This window comes from Labrus bergylta, chromosome 10, assembly GCF_963930695.1.
Source record: "Labrus bergylta chromosome 10, fLabBer1.1, whole genome shotgun sequence".
NCBI lineage: Eukaryota > Metazoa > Chordata > Actinopteri > Labriformes > Labridae > Labrus > Labrus bergylta.
In genome coordinates this window covers 13,533,756-13,555,450 of record NC_089204.1, presented here as the reverse complement: position 1 = coordinate 13,555,450, position 21,695 = coordinate 13,533,756, and the positions used below count along the sequence as shown (strand labels likewise).

Here is a 21,695-nt window from a genome sequence, read left to right as displayed (position 1 = left end):
ATGTGTGTCTGTGGTTGTGACTCACACCATCTGAATCACAGAGTCGTGACTGAGAGGGGATTTGACTTGGCATAGACTGCTTCTGTTGCCACACGACACAGCCGGCAGTTCAAATCAGAGAGCTTGTGTGGATAGAGCCTTATAATGTCTGCAAAGGGAGGTAAGATAACAGAAAGAGGGAGAGTCCAAGCCAAAGAACCAGAGAAGGGTTGACAGAGTTAAATGGAGACAAATGGAAAGATGTTGAAATGACAGCTCCACCTGCTGTTCAAGCAAACCATCACTGCTTAATGTAGTGCTTCAAATTTCATTACACACATCCGGATAATCACAAAAGACAAGATTAATTTGAAAGCGCTGCTTTAATAAAATAAATTTGTTTCTCTTATTATTGCACAGTATAACCAGCCAGCCAAGAATACATTTCCCTTATTTTCATGTTGGATCAACCAAACAAACAAACGTCCAATGCCTCTTCTTTCTGCTCCTCATTATGGTAAAATGGAGGTGGACTTCAGAGAGACACAAGAGAGAAGGGGTTACGAAAGGGCTTTGGGTAGGAGGTAGGCATCACAAAATCATTAGGAGTCCTGGTCCATTTTGGGATCTAAAAAGAAAACATCAAAAATAATATATGAGAATATATTCAATTAATTTGGTCGCTGTTCACATAATCTAATGAGTTCAGGGAGGAATTTCTATTTAGCATCTGTAGAGATGAAACATCGTGTTCCAGAGTTAAAAATATAATTCTAATCTCCCAAAGTAATTGGATTATCACACATTCAATGTTATTGAAGCACTGAGTCATAGGGATGACGATTTTTTTCTCGCATCTTTAGAGAAAATCTAGTAGGCCTAAATGCTGAAAGCATAAACAACCAGATTATGTTGCAGTGGAGATTTTAACAATCCAAAATGTTCATACATGATGAGCTCTGTGGAGACAGTCAGAATTCTTTAAATGTGGTTATTAAAGACTTGAGACTGAGGCAGTTTTTTTGCATTTGAAATGGTCAGATTCAATTCATTACATTATGAATGAACACGAGTTATTTGGTCAGTTGAAAGTTTTGTATAATTTTGTGTTTCAAATCACAATAATTCTATCTCTCACCAGTGAAGGTGAACTCAGGGAAGCTGCTCAGGTCTCCTCCTCCAAACAGTCTCTGGAGCTTTGCAGTCTCCTCTGACAGTTTTTTTTCATAATCTGGATTTGCCTCCAACGGCACTCCATTCAACCTTAGAGAAGAAGACAAGGGGAGATAGAACACAGAGGAATTTAAAAAATAGGTAGTTATAATTTAGTCAGATCTAGTGAGTTTTCATACAGTGTTTTTCTCAAATTAATATTGTAGCAGTGACAGTTTCCTCAACCATTTTGTGAAATGTTCTGTCATTTTGAACAAGGGTTTATATTGGAAATAACAACACAACATCTTTTGTGTTTCTATCTACAGTACCTGTGCATGTTGCTATACTCTCTGATCTTCTCCAGGAAGAGTCTCTGTACTGGATCTAAATCTGAAAAACACACACAAAAAAACACACATCCCCAGACAATGTTGATACAAGACAATTCTGACAAACTCCTGTCTAAGTTTAGAGATAACATGTAATGACAATCCTTTAAATATTATATATGTCTAAATAATTCATGTCAAAGAACTATAGTTTGGTAAATAGTCATACTCAGGAAAGTATGTTTAGTGAAAAGTTAAGTGAGGTAACAAAACATTTGAATAAAGCCCCAAGTATGCTGAAAAAATAACACGTCTGTACAACGATCCAACCTTTATTTGTCAAAGAAGTCAATGCCACACGAGGACTTCAAGGAGAGACTGTGTTTGAGTGTTTGCCATCACTCACATAGGAAATATTGTCATGTTGATACTACAAAACCACACAGTGCTTTAAAAGAGACAGCAAGGAGGCATTGTGATGGTGCAGTGGGATGGAGTGTTTGGCCTCACCTTAAAGTGTAGCCATTCTGAACACTTAATGACTTTGGTCATTTAGACAAGGTCGACCGAGCTCAGTTACATTTCCCTAAAGAATATGGCCCCTACAGGGCACTGGTCTAGCTCAGATGGTAGAGTAGGTGCCTACATCTACAGAAGCAAAGTCCTCAACACACTGGCTGATAGATACCAATGATAGGTCGTTTTAACATTTAGGATCAACACTGGATATACATTTTAATTTTGGATATCCAAAACTGAAAATCTTTCCAGATATCCATAATGACATTTTAAAAATCCCAAATTATATCTGGATATTAAGAATAATGTTGTACATATTTTCTAAAATGACAGCTGTGGATTGGAAGAATATATCTTTTATTAAAATGTTTACTAATGAGAATTCAGTTCTGACCATACAGTAGCCTAATAAACATGGAGGAAACCTGAGTGAAAACACCCATTGGTTTCTGAAGGGCTTTTTTGGAAGCCTATCCATATTTCAAATATAACATTTGCATATAAAGACATTAACCATAAGATCAAAGGTTTGTATTGTACCAGGCTGTAAACATGATCATTTCTTCTCTCTGAACAGACATTTTTTAAATGTTTTGTGTAAGGGACTTCTAGGTCTTTTGGAGCTAGCTTCAAGTGGACACTCGAGGAACTGCATATTTTTTTGCAATTCTGCATTGGCTTCATTTTTCAACACCAGCTTGCCGCTTGGTTTTGACTTTTGACGTTTGCCTTTAATGTTAAAACTACTTGCTATAGACTCAAAGCATGCGACCCAATACATCAGTCTCTCTTCAGCTGTCCAATCTTATAAAGCCAAAGGCCAAAAAATAATCCTGAAAACAAAAGAAGACCATGACCACTATAACAAGAGCAAACATTATTAGTTGGCCTTTAACAAATAGTACACAGTGTCATCTTAACATCACACCAATTCCTAACACACTAAGTGTTGGAATTGGCCGCCACTCATGTTCTGTTAAACTGTCAGACATGACCCCATGACTGTGTGCGTCTTTACCTGAGTGTGACCCTGCATCATCAACATTCTCCAAAGATTCATTTTGCGCTCCCTCGTCCACCTCCACCTCCTCTCCCTGCAGGACATCCCTGGGGGCGGGAGATGCTGAAAAATCATCTCCCACTGCAGTCGCTGTATCAATGTTGACTGACCCAGTGGCAACTGTTGCTGTTGCATCAAACAAAGAAGAATGAAAGATGAAGGTCTGCAGGACAGAGCTGATTCCCATTTCTAAAGCATCCACTATTTAACGAACAAAACAAAGTAATGTAACAATGACAAAATACATTCACGTGTAGAGCTAGGAGGAAGAAAGTGTAATTTAACGACTGGAAACAAAAGCGAACAGCAAGCTTGGCGTTCTCTGTTTGTTTGAGAAAGTTGTTTGTTTCAAGCTTTTTATAACAAAGAGAAATGTAAAAACCAGGATTATTGTGTACAGTGATTCACAATTTCTTGAAGAATATCGTGAAAAAAGCCATGACCTGATACAGCTCAGAGAACATGTAACTTATGCATGTAATCATTTTTGAAAAATGCTTATATTTTTGTTTGTTTATGGACAAAAAAGGCTAACAACAACTTGTGAAGTGTGCTTCTTTTGGCGTAAGTCACATATGCTTACAGTCTTTATGCAAGGCTAACCTTATCGCTTACAAACCATCTCTTTTAATCAGCATTCCCAAACTTACCATCCAATTCAAGTTCTCTTACAGCCTCCTGATCAATCGGACTTTGGGTTACAACTTTTAACGGCCCAGGAACGGAAAAGAGCAACTCCTCCATCAGTGCGTCAACCTGTAGAGCTTCAGAGAGAACTTCATCTTCAAGTAGAGACAAAGACTCGATGTTCAGGGCCGTTGTCTCCTCTTCAGATGCCACCTCATCCCCTACCTCCATTCCCTTCTCCAGGGCAAAAGCTTCAGCTTCTTTCTCCAGATAATTTGTGGTTTCACTTAGAAACTCGCTCTCAAGATTTCCCAGAGATGCCTCCACTTCAGCCAAAGTCACAGATTCAAGAGCCATGGCCTCCAAGACTCTCACTTCCCGCTCTCCAGACTCTTTTCCCTCTCCCTGACCGATCCCTTCATCCTTTTGTCCCAATTTCTGGTCAACCTGTACATTTCCAGGTGGCTGCCTCAGTCCTTGCTCAGAACCGAACATGACCTCTAAAATAACAGCTGTCTCAGCTTCTATTGCATCTGTAGCTTCACAGATTGAATCAAGTGATAAAAGCTCAGCATCTGTTAAGCTTTCAAAAACAGAATCCTCCTCTTCCTCTTCCCTGGTCATTACTTCCATCTTCTCCGCTTTTGCAAGTACCTCAGCTTCTTTCTCGAGTTCATTCCTGGCGTCTAAGAGAACTTCAGTTTCGAGACCTCTAACTTCAGCTTTCACGTTCGCTAGAGTTATTGATTCCAGCGTCATGGCCTCTTCTTCAGTTTCCTTCTCATACGTTGGCAAAGACTCTCGGTTTGACCCTGCGGGAGGATCAGAGGCCGAATCAGGAGTTTTAGAAATCCCTGCAGGAACATGACACAGCAGTTCATTCACTAACATTCCACTTTCTCCTTCCAGCTCTTGCAGATCTTCAGACAGGGAGTCCCATTTCGAGAGAGCTTGACGTAAACTTTCGCCCTCATCTTCAGGTGAGTTCTGACTTTCAGCAGCAGCTCTGCTTTCAGCTCCAATCCCAGTCTGAACTAACAACTCCTGTAGCTTTTCTTCCACTTTCCCACTGAGAAACACATTCATTTGCAGGAGCTCTTCGGTTTCTAAAGACTCTAGCTGAACCTGAACTCCATGGAGTGATACAGACTCTAACGTCATTTGTTCGGACCTGTTCGCTCTCGCCTCAGGGACATTTCCTGAAGATGATTCTACTTCCTCTTTTAAATGCAGGGATTCAGATTCTGGTGTATTTTGAATGAAGGCGGTGTGTGAGAGGTTCTCATCAGCAGTGGTTTCTATTGGAGGCTCTACTGTACTTTCTGAAACAGCAGCTTCTACATATGTTCTTGCCTCTACTACGGCTTCTGTTGTGGTCTCTATTAAAGGTTCTTCCTTGGCAGTAAATGAGGCATTGGCCACTCCTAAGTCTGTGCTGTTGGTTTGAACAACCTTATCAGCTGTTTCTTCAATGCTTACGATTGTAGCTTCTACTGAACCCACAGCAACAGTAGATATATTCTTTAGTGTTTCCAGAGGAGAGACACTGGCCTCTTCAGATGGTTCTACCATTTCTAGTAAGGGTTCTTCTACAGACGTGTGTGAGAGGTTATCAGGGCCTAAGTCTGCATTACTGGCTGGTACTGACTCAGGAGGAGAATCTACTGTTGCATTTACTTTTGGCTCTAATGTAAGGTCCACAACTGCAGCTCTACTTTCTGCTGTTTCCAGAGGATGGGTGCTTGTCTCTTCTGATGCTTCTAATGCTGTTTCCATAAAGGGTACTTCTGCAGCGACGTGTGAGAGGTTTAAAGCACCCGATTCTTCGATGTTGGTTTGTACTCCTTGATGGGCTGCATCTGCTACAGTTTCCATTAGAGTTTCTACTGGACCTTCAACAGCAGCTCTATGTTCTAGTGTTTCCAGAGTGGAGCTACTGGTCTCTACGGATGGTTCTTCTATCATTGTCTCTATTAAGGGTTCTTCTGCAGCATTGTGCAAGAGGTTTAAAGGACCTGAGTCTGTGCTGTTGGTTTGTACTTGTTGGTCAACTGGACCTTTAACAACAGCAGCTCTAGTTTCTAGTGTTTCAACAGGAATATAGCTGGCTTCTACTGGCGGTGCTGTTATAGTTCCTTCTGAGGGCATTTCTTTGGCAGTGTTGGAGACATCGTCCACTCCTGAGACTGTGTTTTTGGTCTGTGCTTCTTTTTCTGGAGCTTCTACTTCAGCTCCTATTGGATCTTTAACAACAGGAACGTTTAGGGTTCCCACAGGAGCTGCTGACAAAGATGAGAGTGGACTGGAAGAGGCTTTGGCAGGTTGAACTGTAGGAGGAAGAGAGCAACTTAGTGGTTGAGACATTTACTGAATGAACACTCATTTAACTTAACTAGTAGAAAAAAGCTGCATATCCCTTTAACTTATTTTATCTGTTTTAACACCAGAAAAATGGGCTGGTAAATATTCATTGAAACCCTTTTGATTATGCTTTGATCCTGACTTGAACTGATTTCTGTAAACATTTTAAAACCAGCTCTTTCATCGTGGCTGCAGATTACTGACACCTGCAGTGTTGACACGAACACATAAAATATGGAAATCTTTTTGTGTGGGACTACAGCTTTGTTCTGACATCCTGAATGTGTTGCTGACCTTTAACAGCAGAGGAAGTTGTTCCTGGCCTGCGCATTGAGTAAAGCTGCTCCAGGAGCTTAGCTACATCCAACGCTGGCTGGTTCTTGGCTTTCTCTGTCAGTAAAAGAAAAAAGCAAACGGAGGAAAATATGACTTTAGCAGAGACCTGTCTGGAGGTTCTTGAGTGAAATCTTAATATTTTATCTAACATTGAAGAATGTCCTTTCTCACCTCTGATTACCGCTCTAAATAAGGGCAACAATATATTTACAGGATACTGCGTTAATAGGGCGATTATGAGAAGAAATGAGAGTTAAAAATCAAACAGTGAAATGTGTTCGTCTTACTGATGTGTGTTCTGCGTGGTTCTTTTCTGTCTGATGCTTTGGAGCTGAACTGAGCAGTCTGCGGCCTCCACACAAGTCTGCACAACTCCCTGTGAAGACACTGGACGCACAAAGAAACATGCCATTACATTTTTGCGATGCAGATTGCAAACTTGAACATAACATGCTATTTTGTACATTTTTTTTTTTCAACAAGTGTAAACACTGGGTGAAAAATTGACCCACTGAGGGTCAATAAAGCATCGTCACATCACGGGGTTTACTGACCCTCTGGTGCAATTTGGGTATGTGTAAATGTATGGGGTCAATTTTAAGTCAGTAGGCACAATATGATACAATAGAAGCATCAATTGTAATTGTACTGAATGAAACAAAAATTATATAGATGGAATTATTTTTAGTAAATAAATAATTAATGCATAAGGACCGGTTGAATGTTATCATTGCACAGGATCCAGCAGGTTGCCCTTGAGAGTAAGGTTTCAAATGGGGCACATTTATGGATTACAGGAGGAAAAGTGTTTAGGGGGAAAAACTATCATTAAATCGGGTGGCTCAAGCACCCAATAAAAGGGCTGTTTTTTTTTTATAGATAGGGATATATAGCAACAACAATAGGTCAAATCCCCCCATTTGAATAGGGCCAAATCAATATAGTGCTATATTTCTAACACTGTAGGTCAATTCTTGAATTGAATGTTGAATGTGTAGAAACACTTGATACAAATTAAAGAAAAGAACACGCAATCAATATTAGTTCATTTACTTTGCTTTATACTTAATATTCAACCCATAGGTCATAAATCAGTATGACCTCACTGTTGCAGTTTATTTGCTACATTGTATCTTAGTGTACAACAAGTAGAGTAAGAAGACCTCATGCTTTACAGAACTGAATGTATTGTATTGTATTGTGGATTTTTTTTTGATAACTTGTCAAAAACTGGGGAGCAAACTGATCACGCATGACTTGACATAGACAAACAAGAAATGTACTTACTCTTACACATAATCCCGTTCCTCTTCTGAACAAAGCAGCAGCCATTATTATGAATAATAGAAGTATATATCTGTCAGAAAGTTAACTGTGGGCTAGCTCTGCTGTCTCTTTGGTAATGTTGGGAGGAATGTGGGGTCATGGAGGGAAAGTACTGAATGTCCCGAGTCTCTGTCTCCTTCACTATGGCAGTGTTACTCCCTTGTTTATCACTTTGCACATAGAGAGGAATATTTAATAAGACGACAATAATGCACAAATGCAATGAAACTACTTAGCTTATCTAAACACGGAGACCAAATAAACCCTCTTCCTCTGTCCACCTGCAGCGATGTAAAACAACATCTAAACGTGTCATGTTTATCATGATTCTTTTTAGCTGTAGTACAAACTAATGCATTTAAAAGAGCTGTCCCGTACGTATTTAAAGCATTAGTTACATAAAGCACCCCAGTTAAATCCTCTGAATGATGCCATACAAAACCACAGAAGAAGAGTGTGTTTCCGTTCGGGACTACCAAACTAAAAGCCCAAAAGATGACGACAAATGAATGTTGGTTTACTCCTTAATATTTATAGTCTATGGATTATTCACAGTTTTCAAAGCAACTATTTGAAATAAATAACTGACGAGTTTGGTAATTATGAACAGAACAAGTTATCAATATTATTTTTTGTCTTTACTTATAGCTCAACTGTATTATAAATTACACAACTGACACAAAATATTCATTTTGTGTCGTGTAGTGGCAAAATGTAAGTGTTATAGCTATAAACAATAAATAACCAAAAGAAAAAAAATTAGACTAACATTTTATTTAAATGTGAACCAAAAACCTTTAACTTTTCTTTCATTAAAATGTTAATACGTTACCATATAACTTTTGCTATTAGCCATTCAAAACAATTATTAAAAAATGTCAACTTTTCTCATTTTTAAAAATAGCTTGTAATTTCTTAACCTACATAGGGCCTCCTTAGCACAAAAAACAACCCTGCTCACATTTGACCCACCTGATGAAAGCCAGAAAAGATCCCTCACAGACTTTCAAATCTTTTTTTTCTAGGTCGAACTTATCTAACGAAGATGGAAAGCTTATCCAGGTGTATTTACCCAACTTATTCTATTGCCATCCCAAACAAATTCATCAAATCAATTCACCACATCAATATGAATTTCACTTGGAGAAACAGACCACATATGTAGAAAAGTAATATGGTGAAAGAAATAAAGGATGGAGGCCTCAAAGTTATTGATTTTGATTATCTTAAAGGGACCTTAAAAATAAATGAACTGTACTCTGATAATAGATATATACTGTTCAGAAACAAATCTTTATTTTTTGAAGGTTGGTTTAGGAGAGGTATTTGGTCCGTGGTTGACTTGATGGATGACAGTGTGACTCGTGTGTTCTGGGTTGAGATCCACAAATGGATTGCAAAGGAAGTCTCATCAGTCCCGTCCTCTATCTCCAGAGATGATGTTACCTTTGGTATAATCTTGAACAACACAAATGATGAACTCTGCCTTGATGTGATTCTGTGTCTAGCCACAATTTTTATGCACAAAAATAGATTTTTAAAGTCATTCCCCAACTTTGTCTCTTTTTTGAATGAATTTAAATTGTATATTAAGTCATTAAAATTGGCAAAAGCAAAAATAGCACAAACCGTATTTGATATTTTGAGAAACTTTCCCAATTAATTAGAAAACTGACACATTACTTTCCTTCATGTATTTCTTATTTTATTTATTTATTTTCTTATATTCAGTTCAGACCTCATTAATTGCACTTTAAGACATTGTCATTTCATTTCTATAATTTGAAATGATGTACTGTTAATTATTGACATGTCAGCTGTTTCCCTTGGCAATTCTGTACAGAATGTAACATGTTAATGTTGCCATATTTTGTATTTGTTTTTAACACAATAAACAAAACAAAAAAAACAAACAAACAAAATCTTTCAAATCTTTTGCTCATTCCTACGCATCCCCTGAAGTCCCCAAAACTATAAAAAGACGTAGGCTTATTTGTGTGCACAAGATATAATGTAAACTGATTACAAGTTATTATGTTGTGCGCACAAGTTACTTTTTTCTACTTTTTGGGACTTCAGTGGCTCCGTAGTCCACTGAAAACACTTAAACTCAGGAAGCCTTTATTTTGAAGGTAAGGTCCGTCGTTTTCCTGCTTAAAATCTATCACTTGACCAAACGTGGTTAGAGTAAAGACCACGCCCCCTTTCAAAGCAAGTGTCAACACAACACGCAGCTGAAGTTACACTTCTTTCTTCAGACTTAAGTCTGTGGATATCGTACAGAGGAAGGACCGCTTATAATTTGACTGGAAAGGGTGGGAGAGAGCTGTTTTATAAGAGACGATTCAGACTGCGGTGGTTCTCAGTTAACACTCTAACACAAGCTGCTGTGGCTCAGTTTAGACTCAAGAAGCCTCTTTTTAGCCATGTGTGCTCCATGGGTCACATACCTGGTAACCATGTCTATGAAATGTGACCCTGGTTGCTCATGTCTTTGTCAGACTCAAAAGAGATATGTAACTGAAGGAGACCAAGCTTATTCATGTATTTCTGCATCAAATCATTAAAACTTCTAAGATGCATGTAAGTAGACTACTGCAAACCAATGTGGCTTCCTCAAAAATATTTTTATTCCATGTCTGTTTAAGTGTTGCAGATATTTGTTTTCCTTCTTATATCTGGTAGTCTGTAAGAATTTCAAGACGTTTAAAGTGTAAAAATTGTCTGTGTTGATCAAGAGGAGTTTAATACACATCTATTTAATCATTTTTTTTAATTGTGTTGGGATGATATGATTCACAATTATGAAATATATTTCAGAATCTGGGCATGGTAGACAGAGTGATACAGGGAATTTGCAGGTCAATTGGAGCAACTTTGGATATAGTACCATTTTAAATCTTCATCTTTCCAAATTTGATTTTAATGTTGTTGTTTTTTTGCATTAGTTTGGTTCATTTGTGGTGAATACTTTCTAGTATGCTGCTTGGAAGTATGATGTATGTTCAACAATGATAACATTTGTTATTTAATAACCCTAAATAAAGTTGAAAAAAAAGGACATCACAAACATTTAAAAATAATTGATTGATTTTTATAAAAGATTTATTGAAGTAACTTTTGATTCCCCATCTTCTAAGATCATAACAATTCTCGTTTAAAAAAATTCTAATTGATTAAAAACGTTCCAGATTAGAGTTCTAAGCTCTTAATGTCTATTAACTATAAGTTAACTATAATAAGTTAAATCTTCGCTGTCAAAATAGCTTGACTTCCGCTGCGAACAGCTGAGATCCTTCTCGGCATGTGCTAGCTTGACCATCAGGGCTGAAAATAAATAAGTGTAAAAAACTGCAGTTCCTCGAATGACCACTAGTGGCTTGCTCCAGATGGGGGTCTTTATTATTTACAGTCCATGGTCTTGACTCATGGACCCCAGTATGAATTTGCCACATTTTTCAGCAGCATGGTTTCAGTCTTTCTGTGAATTCTTGTTAAACCTGATTGGTAATTTATTTAGATTTAGTTTAAAATGTATGCAGGAGTGGTTGCTTGAAGGACATTTTCGGTGCCATTAGCTGCCTTCTCGGCACAACTGTAGCTAATTTGAGTCTCGAACTTCACCCCTTCAGTATTCACCCTCTTGTCCAAACAGGGTCCCTTCTGGCCCCAAGAAACGAAACTTGTGTTTGCTAATCTGCTGAATTTGGTTTCGCATTGTTGCATACACGCTAGCAAACTTGATTATCTAGGCTTCTGTTATGCTTAAAACTTTCTATTAGCCAAAGAAATCGACATCAGCTTCAGTCTTGGTCCAACGAAAGTTTATTCTGAACATTGAAAGACAACAACGTACATCATCTTCTACAGTGATAATTAACAGCAGGCTGTCTCTATCGCCCCCGTAGCGCTCATATATTAACTCTCAGATAGCAGTAGTATTATACACAACCTGGAACAGTAAGAACAGGTTCAAACTGGATTAGGTTAGTTTCAGTACAGCGTGGAGGGGGGGAGGGGGCCAGAGAACAGTATAGGGATCTAAGACAAAGTCATCATTATCATTCATTATTATCATCTTCATCATCGGCTTCAGTCTGGGGAGACAGAAACATTCGTTCACACCTTCCTCCACAGTCAAGCTGCTGCACCTGGCTGAGCCTTGCTGACGTCTAATTGGACAGTGGCTGGTCACTAAGGTAACTATTGGTTGTCTCTGTGGTGGTACCATTGGAGTTCAATGAAATTCCCTTATTTTCACTAACTTGGCAAATTGCTAACTAACTAATTTACATATCTATTACTCTTTTACGAACTGGCATAGTTATGTGTCCAACGGACTAATGCAGAGGCCATTTTGAATAGTAAGGTTTGGAAAGATGATTAATACTGCCGTCAAGAAACTCCTGACTTTGGACATTCAAAAGAAGAACTCACAATAATGATATGCTTATAAATTAAATGACAAATTAAAAAGACAAAGCAATACAACAAAGAATGGAAAAAGATGCTTGAACTTTAGCAAAACCTCAATGTGAAGGCACGGGAAGTAAGTGGCAGCTAGGAGAGCTAATCTTTTAAATAGCCTACCTCATTTCCGAACAAATTCAAAAGCCTTTGGATCCCTAAATCTTTAAGTTTTTGGATCACATCAAAGTTCAGAAAGATAAAGTATTTAGACCTTTAAGCTGCCACAGTCAAGACTAAGGCTAGACTTAGACGTAGGCTATGGCTAACACGCGAGCCAATTACTTGCTAACTTTTATCAGTCATTTAAACTTTTGTTCTCAAAATGTCTAGAAAATATGGAACCTGTTTTGTGCATTTGAAGTTTTATAATTTTTTGAAGCAAAAATTAGCTTCTAAGGATTAAACCTGTCATATGTATATTTCCTCATTGTCAACCAAAAGGCTAAAACCACAACACAACAAATCTATCCAACTAACTAGAGTTTCCTTTGTATTTAAAGTCTGATCTCATTCCTCATCGTCTACCGTTTGAAATCTATTAAAAAACACATTAGTGAGCATGTTGTGATTTGATCCATATCCTACTAACAGGAACAAATTGAATGAACGTACTTTGTACTTCTGTTTGAGTAATGTTAGCTAAAAAAGTGTCTGGGCTTTGTGAAAACCACTGAATTGAAATGAAACTTTTTCATGAATTTGCCATTTCAAAAATTTAACTCACACATTAAAATGACCAGTGTTGTTCTTTAAAATATTCCCTTGATATGTTTAATCAAGTTCCCTGACTTTACTATTCAAAATGGCCGCCATCAAAACGTGTTGAGTCACGTCTTGCTCGGCTCTAAATGCCAGCGACAGTGTATTTGAAAAAAAAAAGTGCTTTCAACACTGAGCTTCCTCAGAGTTAGAGTGTGGAAATGTACTAAAAGTATTTTGCTATTCAATACATGAATGTCGTACCTAGCATGTGAGAGGGCCTCTATCCAGCTTGGGGCCCCCTTTGATTCATTCAGGGTTGTCTTCCCTGCATAGAGACTTCCACTGTGATACAGCCGCACAGCAGCAACATAGCAACGGAGGTTAAATGTGTGGCAAAAATGACCTAAAACTACAACCCCCATGTGCATCCAACATCCAAAATTAAAGTTATGCAAATTAAGACATTCCTCTATACAGTACCTTATTCAAATTAGCTGTCACACCTGTTCCCTAGCATTATTATTATCAGCATTACTTTTATTGATACATCTGAAAGGCTCATCTTGACTTGTCTGTAATTTATCTCCACTGGGCACTTGTCATATATAGAAGTAAAAACTTTCTATCTTCAGCTTACTAGCAATCCTTAGCATTTCTCATTGACCCTGTACATTTTTTCCCACGTTAATGTGACAAGTGTGCAGTAAAGGTCAGAAAGAGCAAAAAATCAAAAGCCCCCTGTACGTGCACAGTACCTGAACACTCCACCTTAAGACTCTGACAGAGAGTTTGGTAAGACTTGACGTAAACATTAAAGGAAATGTACACTCAAAGGTACCGTTAATTAACCTGTCCACCTTGACACATACGTAAACATACAGACATTCACAGCAGACGTCTGTCTCGCCCTCGCTTACATCACATACACGCTCTCATTAACACAATATCTCTCTCTCTCTCTCTCTCTCTCTCTCTCTCTCGCACACACGGGGGTTTGGGGTTTGTTGGGGCTAAGAAGGAGGAATAGGATTGTCACTGGAGTGTCTCTGAGTCTGTCTGGTGAAGCGGGGGAAGAGAAAACAGTAAAGACCCGGATCCCATCTCTAAGAGGACTCATGTTGATTTAACTGGACCAGACTGGACTCAAATCCTGATCTGGACCAGGCTAAAAGTGGAGGGGCGTAGACTGGACTGGACTGGATTGGAAATGTGACTTCATGGAGTTTTATTCCCTGGTGTTGAAAGATCATTGATAATGAGCTAGCTAACCTGTCAGCACAGGGGAGGCAGGTGTAAGAAATGATTGTTAAAGAGTGTTTTCGTCGTTTGTATCTTCCATCATAGTACAGAGAAGAAGAGACTGCTACATTTCTGAAAAAAAAAAAAAAAAATAATAATAATAATAATAATATGAAAACATATGTGTAAGACGATTTTAGCCTGGACATTTGATTTAGCAGAACCTGCAGGCAGCAGAGTGTAGGTAGCATAGTCATGGTTTGAATCTGATATGTCATTGAAAATGATATTATAAACTCCTTGTTTCCTGTGAAGATATGTGGTGTAAAACAACTTTTTAAAGAACAAGATTTCTCATACTGCCCCCTACTGTCTGCACTGTGACAGCAATACATTTAAAATACTGACTAGCTTGTGAATTTAATAGCACTCCAATGACTCTGCTTATAAGACAGCTAAAGGAGACAGACTGGATGCATTGATGAACATCATGTCGATCACAAATTGTTTCCATGTTCTGCTGAGGGCAGGAGATCAACTGATGCATCCTGAATTAAGGGAGGGCCAAAATTCAGCATCACTAACCTAACTTAATGAATGAACAGTCCCAACTAGCCCAGACGAAGAAAAGACCAGACCAGTCCAGTCCAATCCAGCCCATTTGATGAGTCCTAATTCTATCTTTAAGGTCCTTTTTTTTTCTTCTTTTTTTTCTTTTTTTAAAACGTCCAGTAAGCTCCCGTCCAGTTTTTATGGTTCTTCAAACAGCTGCAGGTCCAACCTGACCACGATCTCCCCCGTGGGAACCTCGTGGAGCAGTAACCTCTTTGTGATTGGTCCTTTGGATCCCTGGTCCTTCTTTATTTCAGCCAGCCTGATCTCTGTCCTGCCCAGGAAGTCTGAAGGGGGAAACAGGAAGTACAGAGAGAGTGTGTGTAATGAAAATGTAACATAAAGAACTTTTTCCAAGTCAATTCAAGAACAGGTGATGTGTTACCGACCATCAGGTGAAAACTGGTCTCGTTCAAACACAGTGACACAGAGGACGTCCTGCTCCAGGTCCTTTATAAAAAACTGACAGTTGGAGTTCCACTTGGGATTCAAAGTGTCCTACACAGAGAAAAGAGAGAGAGGGAAAGGGGTTAAATAACTATACTGAACATATTGAACGTATATGTTTTAGCCTTCACATTTCTCTTTGTAAAAATAAATGTTCATATTCATTACAGTAGATCTCTATGCCTACTTAATATAAAAACATTATCAGCTAACAAATTCATGCTCACCTAAAACCAGGAATAGATTTAGATCAATATAAACTTCGATGACAATGATTTAATTTATTCGTAACTGAATTAACTTGGCCATCACAGAATTGTTTTTTTCACACCCCCTCAAATGTTGATTAAATGGTTTCATTTTATTAGCAACAGCCCCCCCCAAGGAGAATCCCCATTTCATTTTCACAGGTCAGGTCAAATCAAGTTATTTATATAGAGCTAAATCACAACACATGTTTGCTCGTAACACTAAATCTACTGAGTGGGGGAAGCAACTCAACTGTTTTTTTTTCCAGGGATATTTTTTCTCTACTCCCTTAAAAAAAACATCAACCTTTGCAAATGACTCCTTATCTCTCATGAAGAATGTTAAAATGCAAAATAACAAACACGAATGTGGTCATCCAAGCCATACCTGTAATGTTTTTGTGATATGGCACTGTGAACCCATGGTTACCTCACAGTATGGGTTACTTTTCCCTGAAAATACAGACACACAGGAGTTTATTTACACATATTACATCATCTCTGTTCTCTAAATGAGAATAAACAGATTTCTCAACAAGATGACTCCGACTCTTCTTCTCACACTGGACTAGTTAGACGATTAAAAGTGGTGCTACTTTCAAATGAATCAACTTTAAACTGAGTAAACCAAATTGACAACATAAGGATTTGACAACTTGTTTTTGTGACACAATCAGATTTCTCTTTTTCTATGTTTACTTTGTTATTCTCCTTAATACCAAAGCAGTCATGACGTGAGGAAATGCTCTTTATAATAAAAGGATAAAACAAATCCTGAGGTTCTAAAGTAAAGTGACTTCACATAATTTACTTCTCTCTGTACTAAACTCTAGTATCAGGAGTGTGTACATACCGTGAGAGCGACAGGGTTTGAGTTCAATCCCCTCCACGATGTTTACCATCAGTCTGCCGATACCTGTCGCCCTCTGAGATCGCACTGAGGCAAAGAGGAACGCATTCATGTTATTGGGTACACAAATATTAGAATCATTATTTATGTTCTGTATAACATTTAGGATGTAGGAAAGAAAAGTCCAGATACCTAGATATGCCTTCTCTCTCTTCTTCTTCTCTGTTTCAATAAAGAGTTCTGAAGCTGCCTTGATTTTCTGAACCCACGCCGTCCTGCGTGAAATTACACACAAATAAGAAGAAAGTCAATATTGCAAAAAAAAAAAGAAAAATACCGGACGTGTTGGGATGAGAGAGTGGGGGATGATATTCAGGAAAGGACCGTGGTGGGATTCAAACCCACAAGAACTATAGCATCTCTACACGGGGATCACGCTCTAACCACTCAAATGAACCAGCAACCCAATTCTCCTATTTCTTAAGATAAACTATTTACTCTGCACAACCTCAATTCTAGTGGAGTATTTTCACGGTGGGGCATTAGTAGTTTCATCTACTGAAATATCTGAAACCACAGCCCCTCACACACACACACACACTCACACACACTTCTGTACTGTACATATCTAGATATTTATTACCTTTCGTTGATGCTCTCAGCTCGCAGTGTGTAAACTCTGTCTATGTGAGAGATGTGGAACAGAGGTTCGTCTCCTGACGGGTCTGTTGGCAGCTTTACTAACACTTCATTCAGGAAAATGGGCTGAAACAGACAAGAAAGGCCAGTGACTATGACGGCGGAAACGATTCAATTAAAAGAGGAACATCTATTCAAAATGAACTTACACTTAACTGTGAATACAGAGCCGATATCGACAGACAACTTTCAGATGTTATAGACTTTTGAACACATCAGACATTTCATTTTTTATCTCATGAAAGACAGTTTACAACACAGTTTGCGTCTTGTAAAGGTACGACAAAAGACACGGATCAGTGTTGTCTCACCGTTTTGTACATGCGGTACTGCAGGTGTGTTTTCGAGGAGAATACTTTGTCCGAGCCGGAGAAGCCCAGAGGTTTGGTCACCTGTGAGTAAAGTTTAGAAACAGAGAGTGAACCTGAGATTGTTCAGAGGAAACACAAACATTTACGAGAGGTTGAAGAAGTGTTTTGGTCTCCACTTTAAGAAAAAGTACATACTAACGATATCTCAAAATGACTCATTTACCTGTTAAAGTGCTCAAAAAGATTTATTTTCAGATAGAATAAAGTAAAAGAAATAATGAAAATTAGAGATAACGATTACGTATTTCCATCTTTTAAAATCTTCATGTAAAAAAAAAAAATCTCCTTTAAAGCAGTGAAATGCTATTTGAAAGCAGCAGCATGGAGTATCTAAAAAGAGGAGGAAAGAACAGATGTAAATGTGTGTAGCCGTGTCAGTCAGACAGAGGTCCTCCAGGCTCACCTGTGTCAGCAGCAGGAAGTCATTGAACAGGAAGCCGTACAGCTCCTTGCTGCTCTTTGCTTTAAACAGCTTCCCACTGTGAAGAAACTTCCTCGGACCCAGACAGTTCGTGACCGAGTTAAACACCAGTTGCTGAAGGACAGAGAGGGAAGGAGGATTATTTGTCTCCATGGGCAAAACAAAAGTTCATGCTCTAAGGCGAACGGTGAAAATGTCTCGTAGAAATTGACATTGGAACGGATTATTTTGTCTGTACAATAAATAAATAAATAATTCAAAAAGCACTTCTTTCTGATCTTGTTATATTACGTCTGGTGCTCTATCATACTGGGTATTTAGACCATGTGCCAAATAACTCAAGAGATCTGCTGGTTGTCAGATAAGATCAGATAAAGGCGTGGCAGCAAACTGTGGTCCCACCACCAACTCCTTTCAAAGACAAATTGAAACCTGAGTCTTCATTTTCTTTCCACTAATCAAATGTATTTCATGAGAAGCGGTGCAGTTTAGACCTAAGATGGTAGAAAACATGTGACAGAACAAAGAGGTGGATCAAAACAAAAAACAGGTTTATAAAGCACGTCTCTGACTTTTTTTTTTCCCAGGCCCACCTTTGCGACCCACTGAAAACGGCTCTGCGACACCACTTTTGGGTCCCAACCCACCAGTTGAGAACCACTGCTTTAAACAACTGTCTGTTAAATCACTTTCTCTTGAGTATATTTTTTATTGTCTGTTAAAGCGTGCAATTTCCACTGATCACCATTAGTTGTCACCAGAGAGAGAGAAAGGGGGGTGACGGACAGATTGTAATTTTTTAAATCATCAGGTATTTCTTGTAGGTTTTTTTTCTAACTATATAAACTGGATAAACATTTTTTTTTTTAAATCATCAGTATCCAGTGTGTTGTACACAATACAGATAATGTCTACGGAGCTCATTTGTCCTGTGTTTGTGAGACAGTTAGCATAAGCATGTGTTAGCCTTGTGAAACATTTTAGGCAGCATGTTTGTACCACAGATGATACAAAAATAAGTGTAGTTAAGTGTATCCGTATGTGTTTACATGTGTGTATTCTTGTGTGTGCTGCAGTTACCTCAGACAGGCCTTCACACTGGACATGAGCCTGAATCCACTCCAGACGATCGGAGTTCTCCTTCTCCCTGACGCCCTCATTCACCTAAGAACACACATATTACATGCTGTTTGTTTCCAGTCGGACGTGTTTGCATTTTCTGAGAGCAATGTGTGTGTTAGCGCGTGTTCACCTGTGAGCACAGCTCCTCGGCTTTCTCCAGAGCAGCCTTTAGGTGACTGTGATCTGGATGGGACTCTGGAGTGTTTTCTAAGATCTAAAATGAAAAAAAAAAATAATAATAATAAAAAAACAGAAAAATAAGAATGTACAAAAATCCAGAGTGCATCTGTCTTAATTCATGCCTCTGAATGTGAGAGGGGAAGATGTGTATCCGTGTGGTACGTACGTTCTTGATGATAAGCGGGTAGCGTGTGACCCTCTGCATGGGTTTGAGCAGGAAGCTAGACAGAGGCATCCCCTTACACCTGGGATCCATGGCCAACCTCTGATTGAGAGAGACGAGGCTTCAGTAAAATCATTTTCAAACATTTGAAATTCTGCAAAATTTACTGGAGATCCACAACACATTGGATAGTCGTCAACCCTGCCTTACCTTCAGAGTACAATGCTTCAAAGTCCTACATAAAGTGTGTGTTTAGAGTGTGTCTTTCATACCTTCAGGAAGTCTTTGATCTCAGGGTTATCGTCAGTTTTCTGTTGAATCAGCGTCGCTCCGTTCAGCTGACACGAACAGAATCTGAGCACAGACAGTAATCTCAGTATTAGAAGACAATAACATGAAACTTTCCTGCCTGATCGTGTTTTGGACTAAAAGACGACACGCGGCACCTGATGTATGGCTGCATGTGAGGCAGCTGGTTGGTCAGGATGTCACCAATCATCTTCACTGGCATCCGATCACCTGACATCTTCTTCCTCACCCTCAGAGCCCTGCAGGGCGAGAGAGAGAGAGAGAGAGAGAGAGAGAGAGGGGGGGGGGGGGGGGGGGTGAGACGAGAAGGATGGCCTGCTGGATCACTATCGGTCAAAGTCGTCATGCGTGGATATTAAACAGTTTAAACACACCTATTTTATTTATTTGAAATGTAAGGACTAAACCTCATGGACTCAGGTGAACTTTGCTTCGGGCTAGTGTTATCTTTGAAACTCAAATATAGTTTTACAATGTGTATGACTCATCTTTAGGTTTGCAATACAAATCAGATGCAAAAGTCATGTCGTGTGAACCACCAGTGTTTGACTCAGTGTCTGTGAGTAGCTACTATTCTAACTACTAACAACTGTCTTCCTATGTTGTCATTTTTTTAAATTCCTTTGCAAAGTCAGGATTTCTAACAGGGGTCTGTTGGGGGACTGACTCACGTTTGGAGCCAGCCTCTAGTGGCCATTGCAGTAAACTGCAGTTTTGGCACTTCTGAAATGTTTATGAAGTGTCAAACGTTCATTTGGTGTCCCTCTTTTGGAATACTGTAAAACTTCTAATAAAAGCCGGTCTCAATTTACGGCCTAGTCCATTTTACTAGCCTGCTGTTGATGAATGTTTTGATAAATAAAGGCAGGTCTTAATAAGAGGCCTCTCCACGTTTAGTGTTGAATAATAAAGGAGAAAAAGCAGCAAGACACCAAAAATGAAGATGAACTTCAACATGTTGTTAGTTTGATTTATAACTCAATGTGTTTATGATATTCTAGTTTTGTGCACAGTAAAATATACTTTCTGTTGTAAACTGACAATTTCATAGTCTTTGGTGTTTGTTTGAAAATAATTGAAGGCCTGTCTCATATCGACGCCTGTCCCAAATAAATGCAGGGTTATTTCAAACACCGTAGTAAAATGAAAAGCCAGAGCTATTGATTGATGTTTTACAGTATTTACAGACAATGCGGGTCAGCAAATGTCATCAAAAAAATATTTTTCTTGATGAAATCAGAGCAGCTTCGAAATGAGAGTACATTGTAAAACGTATTCTTGCTTGTAGGACTGTTCCGCTCTATTGTTCTGTTAAAAAAAACATTTGTCTGAACATTAAAAATGACTTCTATTTCATCCTTCCTGACCGCCAGAGGTGGTGCTTTAAGCATGCGCAGGTCGATTAAAAATATCAGCAAAGTAACGTGTGACCCCTGATGACCCAGACACGTCTATATCTTCCGGTGTCATCAGAGGATCTGTTCCTGCAGAATCTTCTCACGAGACACGATGATTTCAGTGACCAGAAGCTCTGGCGGTCATTCAGGATTCATAGAACCGTAGTTACATATGTAACTTTCATTTGAAGGGGTCATTCAAAAAAAAAAGTTCAATGACTTCATACATGTTTCACAGGTTAACCAGTAAACAGTAACCATAGACATTTGTTTGTCTTTACTTGAGCAGTTTGATGTTGCACATGATGAGCTCCTTCCAGTTGACAAAGATCATGGCCACTTCCTTCTCCGTCAGCAGCTCACACTCCAGCAGAGGTTTGTGGAAGATCTAAACACACACAAACACAAACACTGAACAGTTACTTTAAATTTGACAGACACAGATAACACCGTATCATTATGAGGGAGTGGTGTCTTAAGGTTTATATAGAACAAAAGCACATTTTCGCCGCCTTTCGCCTCAAGCTGCCAAGATTCAGTACGTAACAGCCTGTTGGAGACCTCCTTTTGAAAAAGGCCTGGAGGTCTTTGGTGGCCACAGACAACGGCAATAACTATGAATGCTGATGGACGTTTGCAACAGAGCGTTTCTTACACACATATTTTCTCTTTTTCTCAAGTTTAAACAATTAACTTTAACTTCCATTTAGTCACACAATCTAGTCAAAACAAATCTTATCGGTCAATGATTATCTTTGGCAAAAAAAAGCTTC

General features: G+C 38.8%; 2 protein-coding genes across 5 annotated transcripts in view; both read right to left on the bottom strand.

Annotated features, from left to right (window-relative positions):
• Positions 1-343: 343 nt before the first annotated feature.
• LOC109987940 (uro-adherence factor A-like) lies at positions 344-8,127 on the bottom strand. Its single transcript, XM_020639222.3, has 8 exons — positions 7,654-8,127; positions 6,654-6,753; positions 6,325-6,420; positions 3,693-5,996; positions 3,001-3,168; positions 1,464-1,524; positions 1,118-1,242; positions 344-607 (listed from the first exon to the last, which is right to left on the bottom strand). The coding sequence occupies exons 1-8, from the start codon at positions 7,696-7,698 to the stop codon at positions 582-584; spliced, it is 2,925 nt and encodes a 974-aa protein (XP_020494878.2). The 5' UTR covers positions 7,699-8,127; the 3' UTR covers positions 344-581.
• Positions 8,128-11,499: 3,372 nt separating this feature from the next.
• The window catches only part of itsn1 (intersectin 1 (SH3 domain protein)), a 53,372-nt gene continuing 43,176 nt past the window's right edge, over positions 11,500-21,695 (bottom strand). For all 4 annotated transcript variants that reach the window (XM_065959451.1, XM_065959452.1, XM_029278332.2 and 1 more), the window contains 14 exons: positions 21,204-21,310; positions 19,663-19,764; positions 19,489-19,570; positions 19,220-19,318; positions 19,004-19,087; positions 18,832-18,915; positions 17,734-17,865; positions 17,271-17,351; positions 16,904-17,025; positions 16,453-16,535; positions 16,264-16,347; positions 15,799-15,863; positions 15,105-15,213; positions 11,500-15,002 (listed from right to left, as the gene is read on the bottom strand). In XM_065959451.1, coding sequence (XP_065815523.1) covers positions 14,854-15,002; positions 15,105-15,213; positions 15,799-15,863; positions 16,264-16,347; positions 16,453-16,535; positions 16,904-17,025; positions 17,271-17,351; positions 17,734-17,865; positions 18,832-18,915; positions 19,004-19,087; positions 19,220-19,318; positions 19,489-19,570; positions 19,663-19,764; positions 21,204-21,310 — 1,383 coding nt within the window. In that variant the 3' untranslated portion in view covers positions 11,500-14,853. The remainder of the gene's footprint in view (positions 15,003-15,104; positions 15,214-15,798; positions 15,864-16,263; positions 16,348-16,452; positions 16,536-16,903; positions 17,026-17,270; positions 17,352-17,733; positions 17,866-18,831; positions 18,916-19,003; positions 19,088-19,219; positions 19,319-19,488; positions 19,571-19,662; positions 19,765-21,203; positions 21,311-21,695) is intronic.

Bases quoted from the DNA above. Each gene is read 5' to 3' on its own strand.
- LOC109987940 (XM_020639222.3), bottom strand. From the start codon at position 7,698: ATGGCTGCTGCTTTGTTCAGAAGAGGAACGGGATTATGTGTAAGA. The intron at 6,421-6,653 runs GTAAGACGAACA...TTTTACTGACAG, and splicing joins ACCACGCAGAACACACATCA to AGAAAGCCAAGAACCAGCCA. The intron at 5,997-6,324 runs GTCAGCAACACA...TTCCTCCTACAG, and splicing joins AACTTCCTCTGCTGTTAAAG to TTCAACCTGCCAAAGCCTCT.